Genomic DNA, 21,455 nt, shown 5'->3' on the forward strand with positions numbered 1-21,455 from the left:
CGCACTTTCCCCTATTTGCGCCCGGCGCACCTTAAAACAGGTGCACCAGGCTCAAACAGGGAAAGTGCGCCCTATTGCATAGAATAGGCTGCCCCTAGGGCAGCGCATTCCTGTGAAAAACAAAATGACTGCTTTGAAGCCGCTCCTTGTTTTCACTGTGCAGACGGAAATTACAGATCCCCTTGCAGGCCAGTGCAGCAAGTGACGACACCCAGCTGCAAGGGGATGTCTGGAGGGTCCATGAGATCCCCTTTCCCCCTTCCAGAGGGATGCTCTCAGGGAGTGCCCTGACAGTGCACCTCCTGACAGCTTCTTTAACTCTGCGTTCGCATCTCTAATATGGCTTGGCGCAGAGGAAAAGGGATTCCCTCATTTGCATGGGGCAGAACCCTATGCAAATGAGGGAATGCCCCCAAAGATAGTGCTGGTTCTTTATGTGTGCCAGCACTATTGGTATTGCAGAAGCAGCCGCTCAAGAGTCTGCAGCCCCTTCTGTAATACAAATGTGCCCCAGGGGCAAGCGAAGAGGGCGCAAACGCATGGTGTGCCCTCAGAGCACTTATGTCATACAATTCCAGGGTCTGTATTATAAATACGGTACAAAAGGGGGTGGTGATGGACGGCGCATCTGAGCCAATCAAACACTCACACCCAGTCAAAAGATCTGGGTTTGATCCATCACCCTTGCTCACTTTGCCACTGGATTCAAGCAAGCCGGGCTGAGGACGGCTGGAATGCCAGAAACCGGTCCTCGGAAGCTTGTTTCTGGTCCAGGGAAGACATGGCTTGGCAGTTCGGGCTGGACTGTTCCCATGAGGCACAGGGTCAGACTGATTTGCATATAGCCATGTCTGAACTGGGGTGGCAGAGTGGGCTTAAGAACGGTGATGGATTAAACCCAGATCTTTTGACTGGGCGTGAGTGTTTGATTGATTCAGATGCTCCGTCCATCACCACCCCCTTTTGTACCGTATTATAAATACGGCACATTTTCCTTGATTACTCCGGGTGCACCTTTTGAAAGGTGCGCCCAGCAGTATCATGGAAAATGCGCTGTATTAAGGTGAATGCACTACCCCTAGGGCAGCCAGGAACACGCGCTGTCCTGGTACAGCACATTCATGTGAAAAACGGAGCGGCTGCTCTGTGTTTTCACAGTGCTGGCGGCACCTGCCCTCACTTTTAAAGGGGATGAAGGATCCCCTTGCAGGCGGGTGCAGTCAGTGACTGCAACCACCTGCAAAGGGTTGTGTGGAATGTCTATAGAACCCCCTTTCAACCCTCCAGAGGGCTGCAAACAGGGGGCGCACAAACATTACACCATCTTTTAGGTGGCGCACTGTCAGTGTGCCTTCTGAGAGCTTCTTTGCCTCTACGTCCACGTCTGTAATACAGCGCGGGCGCAGAGGCAAAGGGATTCCCTCATTTGCACATGGAAATGAGGAACACCCTTTTGAGGAAGCGCAGGTGCTGTATGTGTGCCAGCGCTTTCAGTATTACAGAAGGAGAAGCACAAGCATCTGCAGTCCCTTCTTTAATACCAAAGTACCCCAGGGGTGCGCAAAGTGGGCGCTAACGCCTGTTGCGCCCCGGGGGCACTTCTATAATACGGCCCCAGGTATTGGTAGAAGAGAGCTAAAGCGTTGTTCGGCTGCACCTACTGAGTGGGAGGATCGCCTCTCAGTGGGAGATGTGCATCAGTAAGGATATGTAAGCTGAGCTATCTATTGGTTCTCCTGATATTCCTGAAAGCCAAGTTCTGAAGGAGGCACCTCTAAAAATTCATTCAGTAAGCTGCATTACCTGTGTTTTCAGGTTTCACTGTTTTGCTTTCTGATTGGTGAATAGTGTGCATTGTTTTATAGTACCAGAGGCAACAATTACCAAGAGATCCCGTCTCAATTTCACAGTGAGGAATGTAACTGCACTCAGGTGCCTCAGTTGGCTAGAGCACGACTACAGATTGTGTGTCTATCACCCCGAGGGGCATTGTGCATTACCCTCTTTCGCTATATTAACTGTATACATTCGTCGCTGTCCTTGGGCGAGAGGGTGTCCACTATGTTTATTTCAGGCTTTCTCTATGGCAGCTCCAAGGCTGCCTTACTGTCAATCAAGAGTGCTTTGTTAAGTAGGAAAACCTTGATACACTGGGTTATTGAATAAATGTGCGTGAGGTTAAATGCGTACCAGGTTACCCCTATAACCCTCTCTAGCTGTGTTTCATTCTATTCAGTGGTTCTGTTAAGCCCTATTTGGATGTTCAAATCCAGAAATATCGAAAACGTGTACGAAAAGATTTGACTGCATATCTAGAATCTCTGAATTCCCTTTGCTCTGTTGAAGTGGTCCTTTTTTACTTTCTTTATCTTCTCAAAGGCTTTTCCAACTTACTGTGCCCAACATTGCGAATATTCCAACTAGTAACGCTACGTTTTAGTCTAATTTAGTCTCAAAATTGTAATAAATGGAATAGAGAATATTATTGTCTGGCACCACACTTATCTAAAATTTGCATTTTAGTTTGTCGTGGAAGACGTTTAATTCCTAAATTTTAAGCAGGAAAGAGACTTTACTTCCTAAAAAAAAAAGCCCAAAGGCCTCAGAAGTTTTGGTATGTCATTTCATAGTTTCCTTTCTCACATAGTTAAATGAAGCGCTGATTGATGTGCTGAAGTTCTTCCTGCTTTTCTTAAAGAGAACCTGTTGACATTTAGAAACAGCACTGGACACAAAGAGATATAAATCAAAGCAAAAATAAAGGTACACCTTGAAAATGTTTCTCATCAGGAGGATGAGAGAGCGTTCTTTGCAAGCGCATTTGTGTATGCATATATTGTAACACACAGAGTTGGAAAAGTGAGCATGGATGTCTTATAGTACAAGATAGGGCTATTAAGTCCCAAGTTCCTCCCCAGGATATAGCCAACACTGAGAAGCAACATATGCCAGAGACCGCAGCTACCTGGACAAAGTCCTTCATTTTGCATGCAGGAGCAGAGGGTTCTGCAGATAAATTAGACTGATTTGATCATTAACTGCTTCTAGGGCTACCTTTTATGTCACACCTTGAACTACCCCATCTCTAAGTGAGACCATACATTCTGATGCACTATTGTTCCAGAGACACATCTGTACGTCACAGTGTTTTCCAGTGAGATGCGGTAGGCGAGGAGCCCCCCACCCCCCGGGACAGTTTGTGACAATAGGACTGGGTGCTTGGCGGTGTCTCTTGGGTCTTGGCAGAGAGGATAAGTCAGGCTAGACTTGTTCCAGAACAACCCTCAGACTAATGGAGAGTGCAGCCAGGAAACATGTTGGAACCCTAGGTCCTAGTCATATGCCACAGCTATTGCCCTACAGGATATGGAAAGAGGAAACAAACCTTCCCAACCCTGGTGACTGAATGTTCAATCTGTCACTTTTACATGCACAGATATCCTCAGGAAGAAGCCTGAAGTCCCCTTATAGGGTAAACTTGAAACCATTCAACAGTAGATGAGGACTGATCCTTTCACCAAAAGGAAGTTGTAATCAACTGTTCTAACAATCTCTTATCCATAGTGCAAGCAGGATTTTTACTTGAATCCCTGATATACCAAAATTCCTGTTTCCACCTCTTATATCGTGTCTGAATCTCACTCCGAGAAATGCTTTTCTCAAAGTTTGGTAAACAAATTAAAAACCAGCAACCACTTGGGAAATAGCTGAATTTCATGATAAACAGTACACAAACGCATAATGGGCACCACCTTTCATTATTAAGGCCACTCTGGTTGTGCAAAATGCTTCATCATTTAGCTAAATCAGATGGCCTAAAGATTTCGCTATTATCTTGTGATAGAGTGTAATGTATTGTGATCAAGGGTATACGTGTTATCACTTCTGGCTCAGTTATTTCAGCCGAGGATGAAAGTTTTATCTGACCATTGATGCAGCGCCCATGTAGAAAAACTTTCTCAACAACGCTACCCAACACCATAATACTCACCATTAATTATAAATCACTCATAAGGCCCATAAACTAACGAGACAATTTTTGGGCAGCTGAATCATGTGACCTAATTAAACAAAACATATTCACAAAGTATTCACACATTTATATACATCTGCAGTTTATCATCTCTGACCATGGTTTTATGCTATAAACATTTTAATTAAGTCACTAAGGTAAATGGATCAACCAATGGTAACTAGACCATTGAATAAACAAGACCAGCGTGTCGTTTCAAAATCTAATTTATTAAATTTATTCTTCAAAGAAAAGCATCTTTTTAATAAATCATTATTTTATTAGCAATTAAGCAGCATTTAATGAGGAAAAGGCATTTTAGACTAAGATTTCAAAGAATCATCATTTAGCATGAATTAAAGCAAATAATCAGTTTTTCCAAAACCTAAATTCTACTTTCCCTGTCTAAAACTCACTTCATCTAAAAGAATTAATCATAAAGGCCTTCAATCCTTACGTGCACCAAAGTCCTTCAGCACGTCACGCCCTTCAGGTATCGTGAAGCCCAAGATGATGACACCCTTCTTTCCAAGGGGACAATTTTTATACCTTTCTGACTAGCTAAAGTAACTAATCTTGACATTCTTTTCTGAAAATCCAAACTTTCAATTGGCTGAGCCCTGTCAGTCCACCATTAGGTCATTCACTCCTGACCAAGTCCGGGCCTCATCATAAGCCCCTATTGTTCATAGTTTCTCCATCCTTTTAGCATCCTCGAAAATGTTACTTTCGCCCAAGCACAAAACTTTACTTCCTAATCTTGGCAGGCAATTCAAACTTCCTGTCCTTGGTTTTTTCTTCAAGAACACATTCAACTCGACCAAAACCACGTCTGCAATAAACGTTAATTGTTCAGCAAAATGCTCTTTTTTCTGCACATGAGTGAAGGCTTCACTCTGGTCAAGTTTTCTTATTTTTCCAGCTCTGCCAACCATTTCTTTAGGCCCATACGATAACTATTATTTAAACAAACACAACACAATAATTAATTAAAGAATTAAACCTTATTCTGTTACCCACCCCTTTACTAAATATTAACCCGTCAATAAATGTTACCTAGCTTAAGCACAAGCCACAGAATTCTCCACGAACTTAGGCCACATAAAAGACGAAAAACATAACATAAGCACACAAAATAAGCACATGCCATTATTTAATCAGCCGCATTTAATTCTGACAAAGACAATAGACATGGTAAATTTATTATTTTCCACAAACTTGCAGTATGCAACATAAAGCACATATGTTAATCCCCTGTGTCGTGTGATGCATTTTAATCTAGGTTGATTAGTACATTTCACTCTTAAGCTTATTATTATAATTATATTATGGAAGTTTAACTTTGCGAGTCAGAACAAAATATCATTCTGAACCTCGCTCTATCACAATGAATCTCAAAGATTGGCGGGAAAAAAAACATCAATATCTACCTTAACCATTAATATAGATTATACTTTGCTTCATCCCAGCTTCACTCAGAGTGTTCCTTTTTTTGCTAAGTGTGCGGTTGCACACATTAGACTGGAGCTTTAAGAACGACTTGGAATTTGAAGTGAGAATGATGAGCGAATGACAAATGTGTGCATGCCTCATAATGTCTGTGATTATTAGCATGTGTGATGGTTGAAAAAGGTAAGTATGACGTTCTAATAGGATTTGTACTAAAGGCGTAATTGTGTGATACATCCTGACTGTACGAAGTGTACTGCACCCTGGGAATAGTTTCTCAAAGTTTAAGCCATTTGACTCCGTAATGGTGTGCCCAAAGAGGAGTGGCTTTTCAAGGAGTAGGGATTTTTTGGCTTTGCTAGTAGGTACTTGGCTAGAAGTACATTTCTCAGAAGTTATAGAACGTCATTTTTAATTGGAGCGATAGAGGCAAATTTGCAAAACTGTAGATATACATACGAGGACCGGTGAATGTGTGGACCCATTGCAATTGGTGCTGAGGAAATAGGGTGTGTGGATTGACATAAAATGTGTGCATGTACATTTGTGCTTGAGTGTGTACATACTATTGTGAGGGTTTGGAGTCCTAGATTGGTTCTGAGAGTTATTGGTTTGAGAGTCCCTTGGAAATAATCAGTGGAGAACTTTTTCAGAATTGCAGCAGTAGACAGGACATCGCAAATCAATTAATCTTCACGTCATCGAACAAACTTATCACATGACCTTTGATTTTGATAATAGGAAATTGTAATTTGTTAAAACGTTCATGAAAACTTTAGCTTGAATCATGTTAATAAACAGTTATTGATAGCGTGAACAGACAAACAGCTACTAGATTTGGCAAAAGCTGAAGGCACAGGCTTTCGTTTACATGAGTAGTTCAATTTCAAATATCACATGGTCACTAATCAATCTACAAGGTTTGCAAACAGCAACATATCTGATGAGTAATGATCTCTTGTGTGTTAATTGTGTAGTTATCACATCAGACAATGCATGTGTGTCTCGGTCTCTTAAGTGCATGTTTTTTTGCTGTGTTAGGGATTATGCTGATCCATCCACATATTGTTCCCATTATACCTTGAAATCTCATTTTACAATTTAACATTAGTGGAATATGACCTAAAACATGGTTGAACGTCAAGAAAGACTCCCTAATAGTCTCATTTTCTTTTTCTGTCTTAGATCCTTTGGCACCTCCATCTCTAAAAGTCACCAGTGGAGGTCCAAACTCCTTGGTCGTAGACTGGGAGAAGCCTGCCGGTGATAGGGAAGGTTACTCTCTGTCCATCTCTAAGGCAGGAGTTGACACAGCACTGAATCTTTTCTCCACTGACAAGAACAGCACCAGAGCCACGTTCACAGACCTGGTGCCAGGTACCTGGTACACCGTTCAGATCCAGGCTGTAACCGGGACACATTTCACATCCACCATTCAAGACTTCACAACCTGCACAGGTAGGTTCTTAGAAGGATTTTGCTAAATATTATCAAATTGATCTCTGAGCAGGAATATACTGCCATGGCATGAACGGCTGCCCTCAAAATAGTAGAAAAGTGTACGTCCCTATTTCTTTGAGCATTAATTTGTTATATTGTTCATAGCAATATATTACCTAGGACCAAAAGAAAAAAAGTTTTTCCCTGTTTCATCTATGTGCCAAATTATAAATGGCCTTTATCATTTCAGATTTTGCAGCTTTTGTACCAAACACAAACTACTTGTAGGAATAAAGGTATATGGAGTCTGTACTTCTCCACATTTTATGTTTGACAACTAATTTCAGTGGGCTGCTTTTTATCCATGTGCTAACGCTTATGTAGTAGCGATTATATACTAAACAGGTAACATATGGAAACCTATTTAAGAGATAGCTCTAAACTATAGCAGATGCGATGTGCCTACGTAATTCATGACTGCTTTTAGACTTCTGCTGTCTGCTTCCAAAAGCTTATACATATAAATATGTATATTCACACAAAAAAATCAAAGGTTATAGCGATTTTATAATTCGGTCCAGATTTTACACACACAAAACCATAGAAAACCCCAGAAATTCAGCAGTTATAGTTATAGTTATCTCAAATACCTATAACTCATGCCCTAAGGTAACTATTACTTGTGACCCCATGAGGTAATTAGCAGTGCATAGCGAGGGTGTGAGTTATAGTTCCCTTAAGGCATGAGTTATAGTTACTTGAGATAACTATAACTGCTGAATTTCTATGGTTTTGTGCGTGTAAAATCTGAAAATACTTTACCTGTAACCTTTGGGTTTTTTTTTAAAGAATTTACATATTTTTTTACTGCTATGTCATAATTATACCGTCCCTGTATCCTTTGTTTTTTTCACTGAATTTCTAAGGTTTTTTAAACTGTAAATTAATATTTAATTATCACACGTTAATCCAACTGCTTCTGCACATGCCGCAATAGAAAATCTACACTTCTGCATCGTAATTTGGTAAGCGGGACTGCCGACTCCTTGTCGGGCAGCCCCGTTTCCAGGACGATGCTGGTCAGGCGCTCGTCCGACCGACATCATAATGAGGCCCTTGGTGTTTTCTCCCACTTGACGGAAGATCTAAAATTGCTCACTCCAAGCGAGAACAGACACAGGTTTCCCTACCCTTGGACATGCCAGCAGGGAAACTGGTATGTCGCGGGGGTGTGCTCCCTGGACCATTTGCAGATTCAGCTGGGGGATGTGGTTCCAGGGTCGAAATCGGCCCAGGTGGGGAGCTGCAAGCCCACCTCTACCTTTTGAAAAATGTCCAGGCCCCAGGGAATGGGGTCCCCAGGGTCAGAAAAAACAGCCTAGGGATGGGGGGGCCACATGCGCTCCTTCTCCACCAAATATTTGTTCCTCCTGGGACTTAGCCCACCAGGGGGGCATAAACAAACAAGCACAGGAGACCGCACTTGTTATTTGGGGAGGGGGGATTGTGTTTTGGATTTGGGACGCCTCCATATATAGTACCTTGGACCTCTCACATACTGGATCTTGGTTGTTTGGCCTGCAAGACTGAAATAAGTCTCTTGTAAGAGATTTTAATACCTTAGAAATACATACTGAAGAAATGCTTCTTCGTTACTTCGCAACCCTCTTTCTAGCTCATGAACAAGAACCATAGATGAAATCAACCATAACATCCACCCACCCCTCCATGTCTTCTACTTGATTTACATTTTAACAACTTCATGTGTGCCATTCCTGTTGCTACCTTCATCTCTTTCTTTCTTTTGTCAAAGTTGAACTGTTTGTTGTGGTCTAGTGTGAGTGAGTGATTACATGAGTCATTTGCTCAAATTAGCTTGGACTCTAGAGAAAACCTGAGGGATCATTGTTTTTGGGTCTCACGGGCCCTAATGTTTCCTACCTATTCTGGAGTTCAGTGGTGGTTTAGAGGCCCCCCCCCTCTCCTTGGTGTTTCCTAAAGGAAGCAATTGACTTAACCCTCTTGCCACCTATCTTCTCCATTCTCAAACGTTTACTTGTTTAGTTCATATCACTTGGTTGCATAGTATATGATTTCATGTTTGTAGTTAGAGTCTAGTCCTAGGGCATGACACATACAGCACAAGGAAGTGAACATTTCTTATATTTTATGTTGTATGTGGTTAATAAAACCATAACAATTACACAGAAAATCTTGTCATCACAATCATTTTGTACCGTGTTGACTTGATATATAGCACAGCTTTCTTAAATTAAAAGCAGCCTCTTTTACTGTTCAAGTGTTTTAAAAAGCATTCAGACTAGTAGGATTCTGTAAAGAAATCTGATATAATGCTCTACTGAAATTAATAGTACCTTAGGCATAAATCACAAGCCCTCTAAAACAGAAAATGGATAGAATGTTAGTTCCAGAGATCAGTCTCACATAGTCCAGTTATCCAGAAATTACTAATAATCAGAGATGGGTATACCTTCATATTTGTTAGGCAGACCTCATAGCTATTTTTTATAGCATCGTGTTAACAACACAATTTTCAAAGCAAGTTGCTCTAAACCATGCCTATCCTTAAATTATCTGGACAATATCACAGGCTGCTTGCAGCATCCCCGTTTTCTAGCGTAAATTTGATGCCAACGTTTTTATGCATGTCTGAATCATTCGCCTCTCTAGTGCAGAGATTAAGATTACATATTGTAATAATTTTTAAAATATATATATTATTGCAAAAAGTTAAAAATCCCCTGTGACTTGGAGATAGTTGTCTGTAAGAAAGAGGGCAGAAATAAGTTAGAAGTTATTGAAGATTCTTTGATCAATGTCGGTGTCAGGATATTGATGCTGCTGGTGTTTAAATTGTAAGTGATACTGAGCCATTCAAAAGAATTGCTGTTTAGAATGGGTAGTTTGGTGGCATGTAGGCTGCTTCAGAGGATGACGGTCAGTCCATCCCTTCTGACCAAAGGTCTGTTGCAATGTATTAGACAGCGGTTGTGAGGGACAAGGCATTCAAACGTCAGTCAACTATATTTCATTGATAAATAGGAAACCAAGGGTGTGCTTAAGGGTCAAGTTGTAGAGGCAGTTTCCACGTTTAGTAGATTTCAAATTGACAAAGCAACAGGTTGTAGTGAGTGCTCTATGAGTTAAATTATCACTTGGAAGGTGGCGACATGCATTAACAGTAGTAACAGAGACTTTATAAGGAGACCGTTAGGGCTTTGGAGATGGTCTTGTTTATGCAGTTTGTTCACTGGAGTAGATCGAGGAGTTGGGAGCATTCTATTCACTTCAGTGATGTTTGTGGTGGTTGTGTTCCAGAGGGTATGGTAGAGGGTCCAGGTATTTTCAGACCATCACAGATATTTCTGCAGAGACACCCAGGGCAAGATGCAATGGGAAGATGTCTTAAATAAGGAAGCACATAGATCAGGCTTGCACTTGTGTTACACCTATCAGCCTTAGGCTGGTCCCCCCCCCCAATGTTTTGCCTACTACTCTCTTGTTGGCTTTAGGATTCTGTGCACTTTACACCTGTTAGTCAGTGCTAAAGAGCTTGTTTTCACTCTTTAAAAGATGTTAAAATTGACCTGAATCTGATTTGCACATTTAATTTACTTATAATTCCCTAGTAAAGTAGTATAATATGTACCCAGGGACTGTAAAGTAATGCTACTAGTGGGCCTGCAGCAATGACTTCGTCATCTTCTTAAGTAGCCTTTTAAAACATATCTCATGCGTGCCATTGCAGCCATTGTGCTGTGTTAAACTGGCAATTCGACCTGGCAAAAAACTCTTTGCCTGTCCTAAACCTCCCTTTTTAATACCCACAAGTCCTCCCTGCAGTAGGCATTAAACAGCTCAATAGGAGGGGGCATTGTATTTAAAGAGCTGGACATGTACCTTTAGGTTTTACATGTCCTGGTAGTAAAAAAAACCTCCTCAATTCATTCCTCATGAGTGTTAGCCGAACCTCTCCTATAGGTAAGATTGGGTTACCTTATTGCATTAAATAAGTGATCACTTTTGTTTGGGAACAAGTTGAATGCCATGTTTGGTCCTTAAAGAATTGTAATCTAAAATCCTCTTTAATGGTAAATCAGATTGTAAGTTACAACTTTGAAAATGACACATATACAAACTTGGCATTTTCTTGTCCTAACCATTTGGTCCCTGCAGCCTACATGCTGAGTGACATGACTGTGATCAGCATGGCAGTTGGCTTTGTGTATTCCTCCCAGATAGGGAGACAAATGGGCACTAAGTGTGGTCAGGATGGGCATCATGCCACAATATTTGGGGTGAAAATGTTTCCTGCTCCACTTGCACAGTTCAATGGAGCTGCCTCATCCTACTCAGAAAGAAATTCACACTAATCTTTTGTCACCCCAGGCACCTTGGAGCCTGGACAAGGAGGTACATAATTCCAGAACCATCTGCGGGGGAGGGGAAACTCCAGATGTTTCCTTCACTTCAAAGCTGGCACCAGGTATAAAAATAGAACCCTCAGATCTATTCTTGAGTTCACTCCTGGGCTTGTGGAGGACACCCAGAGGTCTGCCCTGCAATTAAGAGGACTGCTCTGCTGCTAGAGGACTGCTTTGCTGCTTGAACCCAGGACTAACAGTTTGACCCAAGGTGCTAGTTGGCTGGAATCCTGTTCTGAGATAACAAGACACAAAAATAAAAGCTCCAATAACTTGAACCCTGCACCTAAACACTGCCTGAAGTGAGTCCCACCCTCCAAGTGGTTCCCACCCTGTCCTGGACAAGTGGAAGTTGTGATACAGCTGGACAAACAGCCTAAAACTAAAACTTAGAACGTATAAAGAATTCTGCCAAAAACGTGCCTTGAGAACTGAGTGTAGACCAGGCGATACCTGCTCACGGTCTGGCCCAAGTTGCATTGCTGGTTGGCCTGACTTTGTGGTACCTCCTGCCACGTTCCTCTCTGCAGAAACAAATCCTGTTCAGGGGCTCCTCACAAGAGGGGTATCTGGCCTCATGGAGCCCTTGCTGACTACAGCCTGCAGCTTCATCCCATTGGGATTTGACTCTCAAATAAAGGGACTAAGTAGGAACATAGAAATCTTCTCTTCAACTTCATCTAGCAGCTCCTGGAAAAATTGAGCCTTTAGCAGTTTTCACAGCTCCCGACCACCATTTGTTTTCCTGGCCGTGACGAGCAGTGAAAATGAAGGTTCGGTAGAGCTCATGGAGTTACATTAAAACTCATTCATAGAAATATGTATGTCACGCTTCTGATTCTGCAATATAACTCCAGTAGAGCTGAAAACTTAGAGCTCATGGCACCATGCAGTGCGCAAGAGTACGCAGTCATTCAAGTTGATTTTGCTACTGCTGGAGTTGAAAGTCTATTTGAGTGACAGCAAATCTACTCGAGAAGCAGACCTCCTACTGTGACCACCTGCATTAAAAATCCAATTCAATGTCAAATCTTGCTTGCATTTCTGATACCTCGCGGGAAAGAATTTCGGCATGCAGTGATTCGCAGAATTTGGCTGGAACTCTGCATTGTGAGAGTAATGTGGAGTCGCTAAATTCAACCAATTCCGCGGGCGGAATGAAACATTCCGCACACCTCTTTTAAAAACGTACATCTAATTCTACCCATCTAATTTAGATTGGAGGAATTAAAGCTCTACCTCCGATGACCGTTACTCTGCAGGGCCATCAGAGAGGTTTAACCAAGGCGGAGACAGAGTAGTCTCCGCCATGATTAAACCTATGGTCTGCCTGCATCTAAATCAGGCCGACCTTTATCTTGAAAGTATGTATACTCCGTCGCCGTATTGATGGAGTATACATACTGCCAACTTATAAATTAGGCCCTAAGTTCGAACATAGAAGTCTTCACCTTGATTTCATGGAGCGGCTCCCCGATGATAATCCTTCCTCCTCAGGCTGCTTTCCTCTGCTGAACTTTAACTTCTCACACATTTTTCAATAACATTTCTTCTAAGTCCACAGTTAAGCCCAATCCATCTCCTGTATCTGAACTGGGCTTCATTGAGGTCAGCCATAACTTTCAACTTTTCCCTTGCCCCGTGTAGCAAGATGTCTGCAGTTGACACTTTGATCTTTCAGGTCCTAGTGTTTGCTAAACATTTAAATATTCATAACTCCGGTTCTACTGATTGGATTTTTGTCATTTTTATGTCAAACTATTGTGAAATTTTATTCAATTTGCCTAAAGTGGTGTGGGATTTTTCTTGTGTTGTGTCACTTTCTTACTGTTTAAATCCTGCATTAATACTGTGCACTTTGCCTCAAGGTTTAGCATTATTGGTTTTGTGAGAAGGTCCCAGCGGGTTAGGTACAGGTTAATTTGGTGAATCTTTCTTTGTGTTTCAGCCTGACACGGATTGTGGTTGTTGCTTGAAAAGGGTTTACCCCCCCTCAACCAAAAACCCAATGTCTAACAAATTGTCACAAAAAGAAAATGATGACTCCCTGAAAAGAGACTGTATCAGCTGATTGTTGTGGCTTTTCCCTCTGAGTCCTTCAGCCTAAAGAAGGTGGGTCTGTCTGGGCATGACATGCTCTTGGATATGCTGTCATAGCACACTTGGGGGCTGAGAAAACTGCCTATCAAGTTGGTCATGTGACTGGAAGAGAACTGTTGCAAGTTCTGTAAGTGTAATAGTACTCGAACTTTGCCCCTATTTATTTCTTTAAACTCCGCGTGTTTTCAAATATAAATTCTTTTCACCTCCCAGATCCAGTTTGTAGAAGTGTTCTGACTAAAAATGCAATGAAATTTAATTTGCATTGAAAATATAGTCATGCCTTCATACAAGAATGAAAGATAATTAAAGTATGATTGAATAAACAACAGACCATTGGCATAGAGAAACCTACTTTCTGCAGAGACATCAACACCCTGTTGCTAGAAATGACAACTGTTTTAATAAGTACCCCTTTCCAGAGCCTTACTGTGTCCTGATTCTGAGTTGCACCTTTGGGACTGAAGACTTGGAGATTTGATTATGAGAAAAAGCACACCCTAGAGAGTGAATTAAAAAAGGTTGTTTGCTGGCATAAGTGATCAAATGAGATGCCTCTTGATTTGTCTTTTATATGCCAGAAATAAATACATATTTTTGCCCTGAAAAGTCCAACCAGGAATATCAGCAATATCTCCAAATGTTTATTCTTTATATTACATTAGGAGAAATAACATTCTTTTACATAGTTATTTTTATATTTATGGTGCGTATTTACTTGAAACTTCTAGCAATTAGAAAAGTCTAAAGAATATTTAATATTACAGTCCCAAAGACTGACCAATAATAAAATGCCAAAGACTATCTAACCTACTTCAGTCATCCTACACCATTCAGATATTAACTAAGTAAATCTTGAGACAAGAAAAATATTTTGACTTCTTGTAAGTTCTCATCAAGATACTCATATAATCATGATGTGTAAACCAAACCCTTGTAGCCACAAGTCACCCAGAATCTCAAATTCATCAATTCCATTGGTAGTGGGGACATTAAAAATATTTATCTATCTCAATATTTATTGTAAAGGCTCACATTGAGGCACAGTTATATCTTTAACTTTGAGGAACTGAGAAAACTTGATCTGACGAACAAAGTTAGATTTGTTTATAAGAAAGAGGACTTAGTTTAGAAAACGCTGTTGAAAATTTGGTGTGTTAAACTAAACCATTGTATGGAATTTATCTAAAACTCTTTGGAGGTTATGAAAGGAGATCTGACTTTTGACCAAGAGTGTAGCGTGCTGATGAGTTGCCCGAATTATTGTCCAAATGCCAGAAATAGGTCTTAGAAATTCCAGCAATGCAACAGGAAGCCAAGAGTCCATAGCTTAGTTATTCCCCCTGTCATCAAATCCATATTTCCACAGACCAATAGAAAAGAGGAAGCTATCATGATAGCACCTCCACTTACCTTGCTCCCTTATGGATCACTGCACACCTGCAGCCAGGATACCATCAAACTCAAGACTAGGAAGTGTAAACAAAAGAAAAAAAAACAAAGCTGTAGGACTTTTCCATCTATGTTCCCAGAATCTGCAACATCATCTCCGTACCCATCAGGACTGCCCAATATTTCTCCAATTTAGAAAAGAGTTGAATGTTCACCTATTTAAAGAACACCAAGGGCCTGATTTATATTTTAGCGGATGGGTTACTCTGCCACAACAGTGACTGATATCCAATACGCTGAACTATAAATCTAATAGGATATTCTGGGACAAGCTGGCACCTCTCCGACAAACCGCCAAACAACACCCGCCTAAGGCGGCCTGGTTCACCACCGAACTCCAAGAAGCCAGACGCACCTGCAGACATCTTGAAAAAGCCTGGCGGAACCTGAAGACCACGGAAGCACATAACAACCACAAGATCGCCATACAGGACTACCACCAGCGCATAAGGGAAACAAAAAGAACCTTCATCAGCAAAAAAGTCAAGACCAACGCATCCAACTCGAAGAACTGTTCAACGTCATCCAGCAGTTTGCGAAACCCTCCTGCGAAGCCACCGACATAGCACCATCCCAGGAACTCTGCAACAAACTCAGCTCAAATTTCCACCTGGAAATCCTGGCCCTCTACGACAATTTCAGCGAGCCCACAGAAGACAGCACCACACTACCCACCACCGCCAAGAAGCCAACCATCACCACCTAGGACACCGCATCCATCGAGCTCATCTCCTCAACTCACTCAGGAGCCCCAATGGACCCTTGCCCCCCGCACATCTTCCACAGAGCCGCCACTGCCATCGCTCCCGAACTAGCCCATGCTGTTAACTCCTCACTTGCGTCCGGCACCTGCTCAGACGACTGGAGCTGTGCTGAAGTGAAACCCCTCCTCAAGAACCAACAGCTGACCCTACGGACCTGAAGAACTACCGACCTATCTCTCTCCTCCCTTTTGCAGCCAAAGTCACCGAGAGGCTTGTGAACTCCGAACTGACCACTTTCATTGAAGAAAACTGCATCCCGAACACCTCCCAATCAGGCTTCCGCAGCAACCACAGCACCAAGACCGCCCTCCTAGCAGCCACCGACGACATCGGCATGCTGCTCGACCAGGGACACACCCCAGCCCTCATCCTCCTAGACCTCTCTGCAGCATTCAACACCGTCTCACACCGCACTCTAGCCACCAGGCTTCACAACGGGGGAATATAGGGGTCCGCCCTCAACTGGATCCGATCCTTCCTCTCCGGCAGAACTCAGAGGGTCAGGCTTTCCCCCTTCCTCTCCGACCCCACTGACATCATCTGCGGAGCCCGACACTCTTTAACATCTACATGGCCCTTATCGCATCCATAGTCAGACAGCATGGGCTCAGCATCATATACTACGCTGACGACACCCAGCTCATCCTCTCCCTCACCAAAAGCCCAGAAAACACCAGATTCAGCTTCCAGGAAGAAATTAGAAATGTGGCGGCCTGGATGAAGGACAGCTGCCTTAAGCTCAACTCCGAGAAGACCAAGGTCCTCATCCTCGGACCCTGCCCCTTCACCTGGGACAACACCTGGTGGCCCAACGCCCTCGGGATCCCACCCACTCCCACAGACCACGCTCGTAACCTCGGCATAATCCTCGACTCCTCCCTCTCCATGTACTGGCAAATCAATGCTGTCTCCTCTGCCTGTTTCAACTGCCTCCGGATCCTCTGAAAGACCTTCAAATGGATCCCCCCCTACTGTAGAAAGACCGTCACCCACGCACTCATCACCAGCAGACCTGACTACGGCAACGCCCTCTATGCTGGAATCAACAAAACCTTTCTACACAAGCTCCAAACCATCCAAAACGGGCCGCTAGGCTCATTTTAGGGACACCACGCCGCGAACATATGACCCAACACCTGCGAGAACTTCACTGGCTCCCCATCGAGAAGAGGGTCACCTACAAACTCCTCACCCACGCCTACAAATCCCTCAACATCGGACCCAAATACCTCAACGACCGAGTCTGTTTCCACGCACCCAAGAGGAACCTCCGCTCCGCCGACCTCGCCTTAGCAGAGGTCCCCCGCATCCACAGAAGCAGAGCGGGCGGGAGGGCGTTCTCCTACACCGCAGCCATAACATGGAACTCACTCCCTGTAAACATCAGACGATCTCCATCCTTGCACATGTTCAGGAGGGACCTCAAGACCTGGCTCTTCGACTGACCTAAGCAGCCTTTCCCCCACCCCCCCAGCGCCTTGAGACCCACACAGGTGAGTAGCGCGCTTTACAAACCACTGATTGATTGATTGATATTTCGGTGGACGGGATATCAGTCACCTTTGTGATGGAGTAGCCCGTCTGTCGAAATCTAAATCAGGCTCTAAATCGCATTTCAATAGCCATACATATCCCAGCTACCTCTTGTTGACTTGTTGACTTTTTGACTTTATCTTCATTGACTTTGTATAGCGCTCTGCTGCCTTTTGGCCAGGGACACACTATAGAAATACCATATACGTACATACAGTGCTCTATCAAATGGAATCCTCAGAAATGTTGTAAATGTCTGCAGACAGAAGAGATGAAAATGAGTGGGAGGAAGAGAAACTGCACAAGCCAGAAACAGTGTGCCTTCCCATTACAGGGTTTTGATGTGCTGCCTCCAGATAAATAATTGGGCTTTTTATCCAGGCAAGCATTTTGCCTGGGGGTCTAAAGAGATTGAGTGGATCACTCTGATTAATCATTGGTAAGCTAAAAGCCCAATTTACCAAATTATTCATTCACAGTCTTACGGTCCACATAGTCGTGCATACCATGACGACACACTTTAAAGTCCCTAATGGAATGATAGTTAGGCAACTAGTCTCGAATTGTCACCTTTCTGTTAAAAGAAGTCTTTAATAGATGAATTTGTAGCAAGAAAATTAATTTTCCCTCAACGGTTTGAGTCCCAATTGGGTCTGTGAGATTATAATTAAAAAATATGGTTTAATTCATTGGTTCCAGGGGCTCTGAAATCATTGAGTCAAATATCATTCGTTTTCTTCTCCAAGATCAAATTCGAAGATTAAACCTAATAAAACAATCTTTTCACACAACTATTCATAACAGCACATCCATACTATTCCACATTCATCAGGTGTGTCCAAACACATATGAACGTCCTGCTCCGCACATAATCATACTCTCTGATACAATAAGGCACATAACCTGCCAGGGACACATTGTACAAACTAATCATGTATTTTATTATTCGTTCAAGCAACACAATTCCAATCTTTATTTTTTATTTATTTTTTTGGTAGTTTTTTACATAGCGCGAACTAGACTCGACGATATCGGGTATCAGAGCGCTTTACATGAGCGCCAGTTTCGTTACACAAGGAACCTCCACTGTTCATAATTGTTTATATTTCCCATTCATAATTAAAGTTAGTAAAGCACTATAGATTACTAGGCACTATTTTTCCGCTAGAGCATATTAGAAGACCCCGTTGCAGATATTTCCGATCCATGGGTTCATTGTAAATGTTCGATGTTTACATTGATGTTGTTCTATTTAAAGGATTTTATTCCGAATTCATGCCTGCGTTCATTTTCGAATTTTGCACGCAAACGGAGACTTTGATGAGAACTGGGTGAAGTATGATAAATTCCGAGCTTTCCCCTAGACAGGAAGATCAAGTGCTGATAGATTGATACAATGTCGAATGCGAGGGATTGCACCGAATGCACCATTTGGTGACTGGGAGACAATTGCAGTCAGGATATTTTCAAACAAAGATTGAATACCTTGCCATACAAATGCTTACACTTTTTTTCTGATGGTTTGCGGGGTTGAACATTCAGAATACTTTTTTGTGTATCTTATTATACATGTCCACTTAAGGTGGGTGCATATCTACGTATTCAAGTTGTGACTCAAGGATCCGAAGTCAGGATAATTAACCAAGTTTGTTGCAGGGCTTCATACTACTTGACGTCAGTAGAGCCATGAACTAATAAGTCGATTAACCTGACAGAACATGTATGTGTGCAAGTTTGTATGTGTGCACAGGCGTCGACAGCTCCTTCTGCAAAACCAAAGTGGGGCACAGAAAAGTCTTAAAGAAATGAGAGCACATGTGGGCTTCATTGATAATTGACCCAAAATCTGTTGCTACTAAAGGCAGAATATCTGGAAAAAAAACTTTGGATTCTCATTTAAGCACATCAAATGGCACTTTACCCTCTCACGTTCTTTTTCTGTGTGTACATTGAAACTCTTCCCTTTCTGTTACTCCTGTACTCTCAATCTTTTTTGTTTGTCCTTATCCCATCCCTTCTCCTTTTATCGTACCTCACTCTAATTTTCCTCAGGTTTTCAAATGACTATGAAGTGGCTTCAACACGACTGAATTTTAATAAATATATTTCATATATTTTTCCAGAAACGTAGGGGGTGTGTGATTTCATGAAAGCATCAAAAGAGCTACATAGACCAGCAGCGGTGGTATTGGAAGCCTCAATGGCCAAGCACTGCGGAAGGTTGGATATCCCTCATGCAGTAATACCCCTAATTCAGTCTTTGAGCCTGTGAACACGAGTTGTTCATAGGTGCTTGTGATGAGCGCAGCTTTAAAAACATGCTTTACCTTTAGGGATGCTGACAAGCAAAATGTCAACACTCTGCTATAAAGCAGCCCAATCTATACCTGCTGGGCACTGGGCCTCATTCAGCAGGCACTGACAGAATATTGACCACAAAGGCTTTAATGGAGCGGGTGACCTGGCATTAGCCAGATGGAGTTAGTGGTCAATCCATACATTGTGATAAGCACCAAAAAATGTATGTAGCATGCCCAGCCTTTGCATTGAAGGGGCCTTCTAATGAATGGTGGGTTCCAACCATTTCTAAAGCAACTTGGGGAGTTAGAAGCTTTTATCTTGCCACCACTCACCTTTGGAACCAAATGCCTGACCATTAAAGTAACATTCCCACCCATTTGGCTTTTAGAAAGCTTCTTAAACCAGTCTGTTTACCTTGGCTTCTTAATCTTCTCTTTCGCTAGTTTGTCTTCTTCATTTCAGGCATCTCCTAGACGCCTTTCGAGATATGTTGTGCTTTATAAATTTAAATCAAATCAATTATGTCACAGAAGATCCCAAAACCCCATGTGATCTCATCAAACAACTATTCTAAAATTCCTATTGTTGGTAATTGTTAGTGATGCAGGATTCGGATAAGAGAACCATGTCTTTCGCTACATTGAATAACTCTTAAAGTGAATTGAACGTTTACAAAATGAAAAAGGGCAGTAGGAGCAGTCAGTCGATTGTGATGTGAGCCTGAACTTTAGATTTCTGTGCATTTCGATTTTACTTCGGCGCAATGTTCTTAATTCTCTACTGCCTTTAAATAGGCTCAATATTGATCAATTGATGCCCTACTCTACTTTTGTTCTGTGGATGTGAACCACAAGGGAGTAGTTATGGAATATAGAGGAAGTGCGAAAGGGGTGTTTTTTCTGCTTGTGAAAAAAGTGTTGCTTTATTTAAATTTAACACAGCTGATGATAGAGTTCACACTGATTCTGCTGCCTTAAATGGGACCTGGAAACTTTGGATTGTGTTTTTGTTTGTCTTAGAACCTCTACCCCCTATTGATGTGAACCTCACGAATGGGGGCAGCACTACGATGCTCCACGCCACCTGGACTGCCCCTGCTGGGGAGAGGGACTCTTATAGGCTGATTTTACTCAGCATCCCGGACCAGGAGGTGCTGAGAGATATCTCTGTAGCCAACAACCAGACCTTCTTCACCTTCAAAGGTCTGTCTGCAGGGAGCCAGTACATCATGAAGATAGCAGCCATGTGTCAAGAACACAAATCATTTTCCCCAAACTTCACCGAATGGACATGTGAGTATTCAATGTAGTATTTTTTCTTTCTAGCAATGCCTTACATATAAATATTGACTGCAACTGTATAACCCACGCTGTAAGTGTTTATATCATAGATGTATTTAGTAATATTCTCAAAGAATTTGACATTTTTAGGCTAGTCAGTCAATCCTTAGTAGAAATGAGTTTTCACTATCCATCAGCTTCCGACTTGTAGAGATAGCCTAAGAATCTGCAGAACGAGATGAGAAAAATTATATCAATCAATCATCAACTATTGTCAGGAAATGCACTCTACCCAAATAGCTGTATAACGCTGCATCTCTCAGCACAGCTCCTGAATTCTTTCCAAGTGGATGGACACCTTCATCCTATTGTATCCTCATCCTTCAGAAGATCCTCCAGAATGGAGAGTTCACCTCTGCCTCTCCACCTTGTAGTCTGGATTAGGACTCTTAATTATGTGGATAAATTGAAGACGGCATGAAGCTAAATCATTGTTCATTAAGTGTATATGAACACTGATGTTTAAACATTGAAAGACATGAATTCCTAGTCTGAAAATGGGGAAAACAATGTGAATACATGAAAGATACCAATGCCGCAGAGTTGTAGCTATAGGGTAAGGTGTTTTTTCTTTTTGCAATCGAAAAATGAAGGTGATGACACAACTCTTAGGACTGTA

General features: G+C 42.2%; 1 protein-coding gene across 2 annotated transcripts in view; it reads left to right on the forward strand.

Moving 5' to 3' along the window:
- Nucleotides 1-21,455, forward strand: part of LOC144755356 (receptor-type tyrosine-protein phosphatase V-like) — a 704,907-nt gene that overhangs the window by 439,487 nt on the left and 243,965 nt on the right. For both annotated transcript variants that reach the window (XM_078644168.1, XM_078644167.1), the window contains 2 exons: nt 6,647-6,919; nt 20,516-20,788. In XM_078644168.1, coding sequence (XP_078500294.1) covers nt 6,647-6,919; nt 20,516-20,788 — 546 coding nt within the window. The remainder of the gene's footprint in view (nt 1-6,646; nt 6,920-20,515; nt 20,789-21,455) is intronic.

The sequence above is a fragment of the Lissotriton helveticus genome, chromosome 5_1 (genome assembly GCF_964261635.1).
Source record: "Lissotriton helveticus chromosome 5_1, aLisHel1.1, whole genome shotgun sequence".
Lineage (NCBI taxonomy): Eukaryota > Metazoa > Chordata > Amphibia > Caudata > Salamandridae > Lissotriton > Lissotriton helveticus.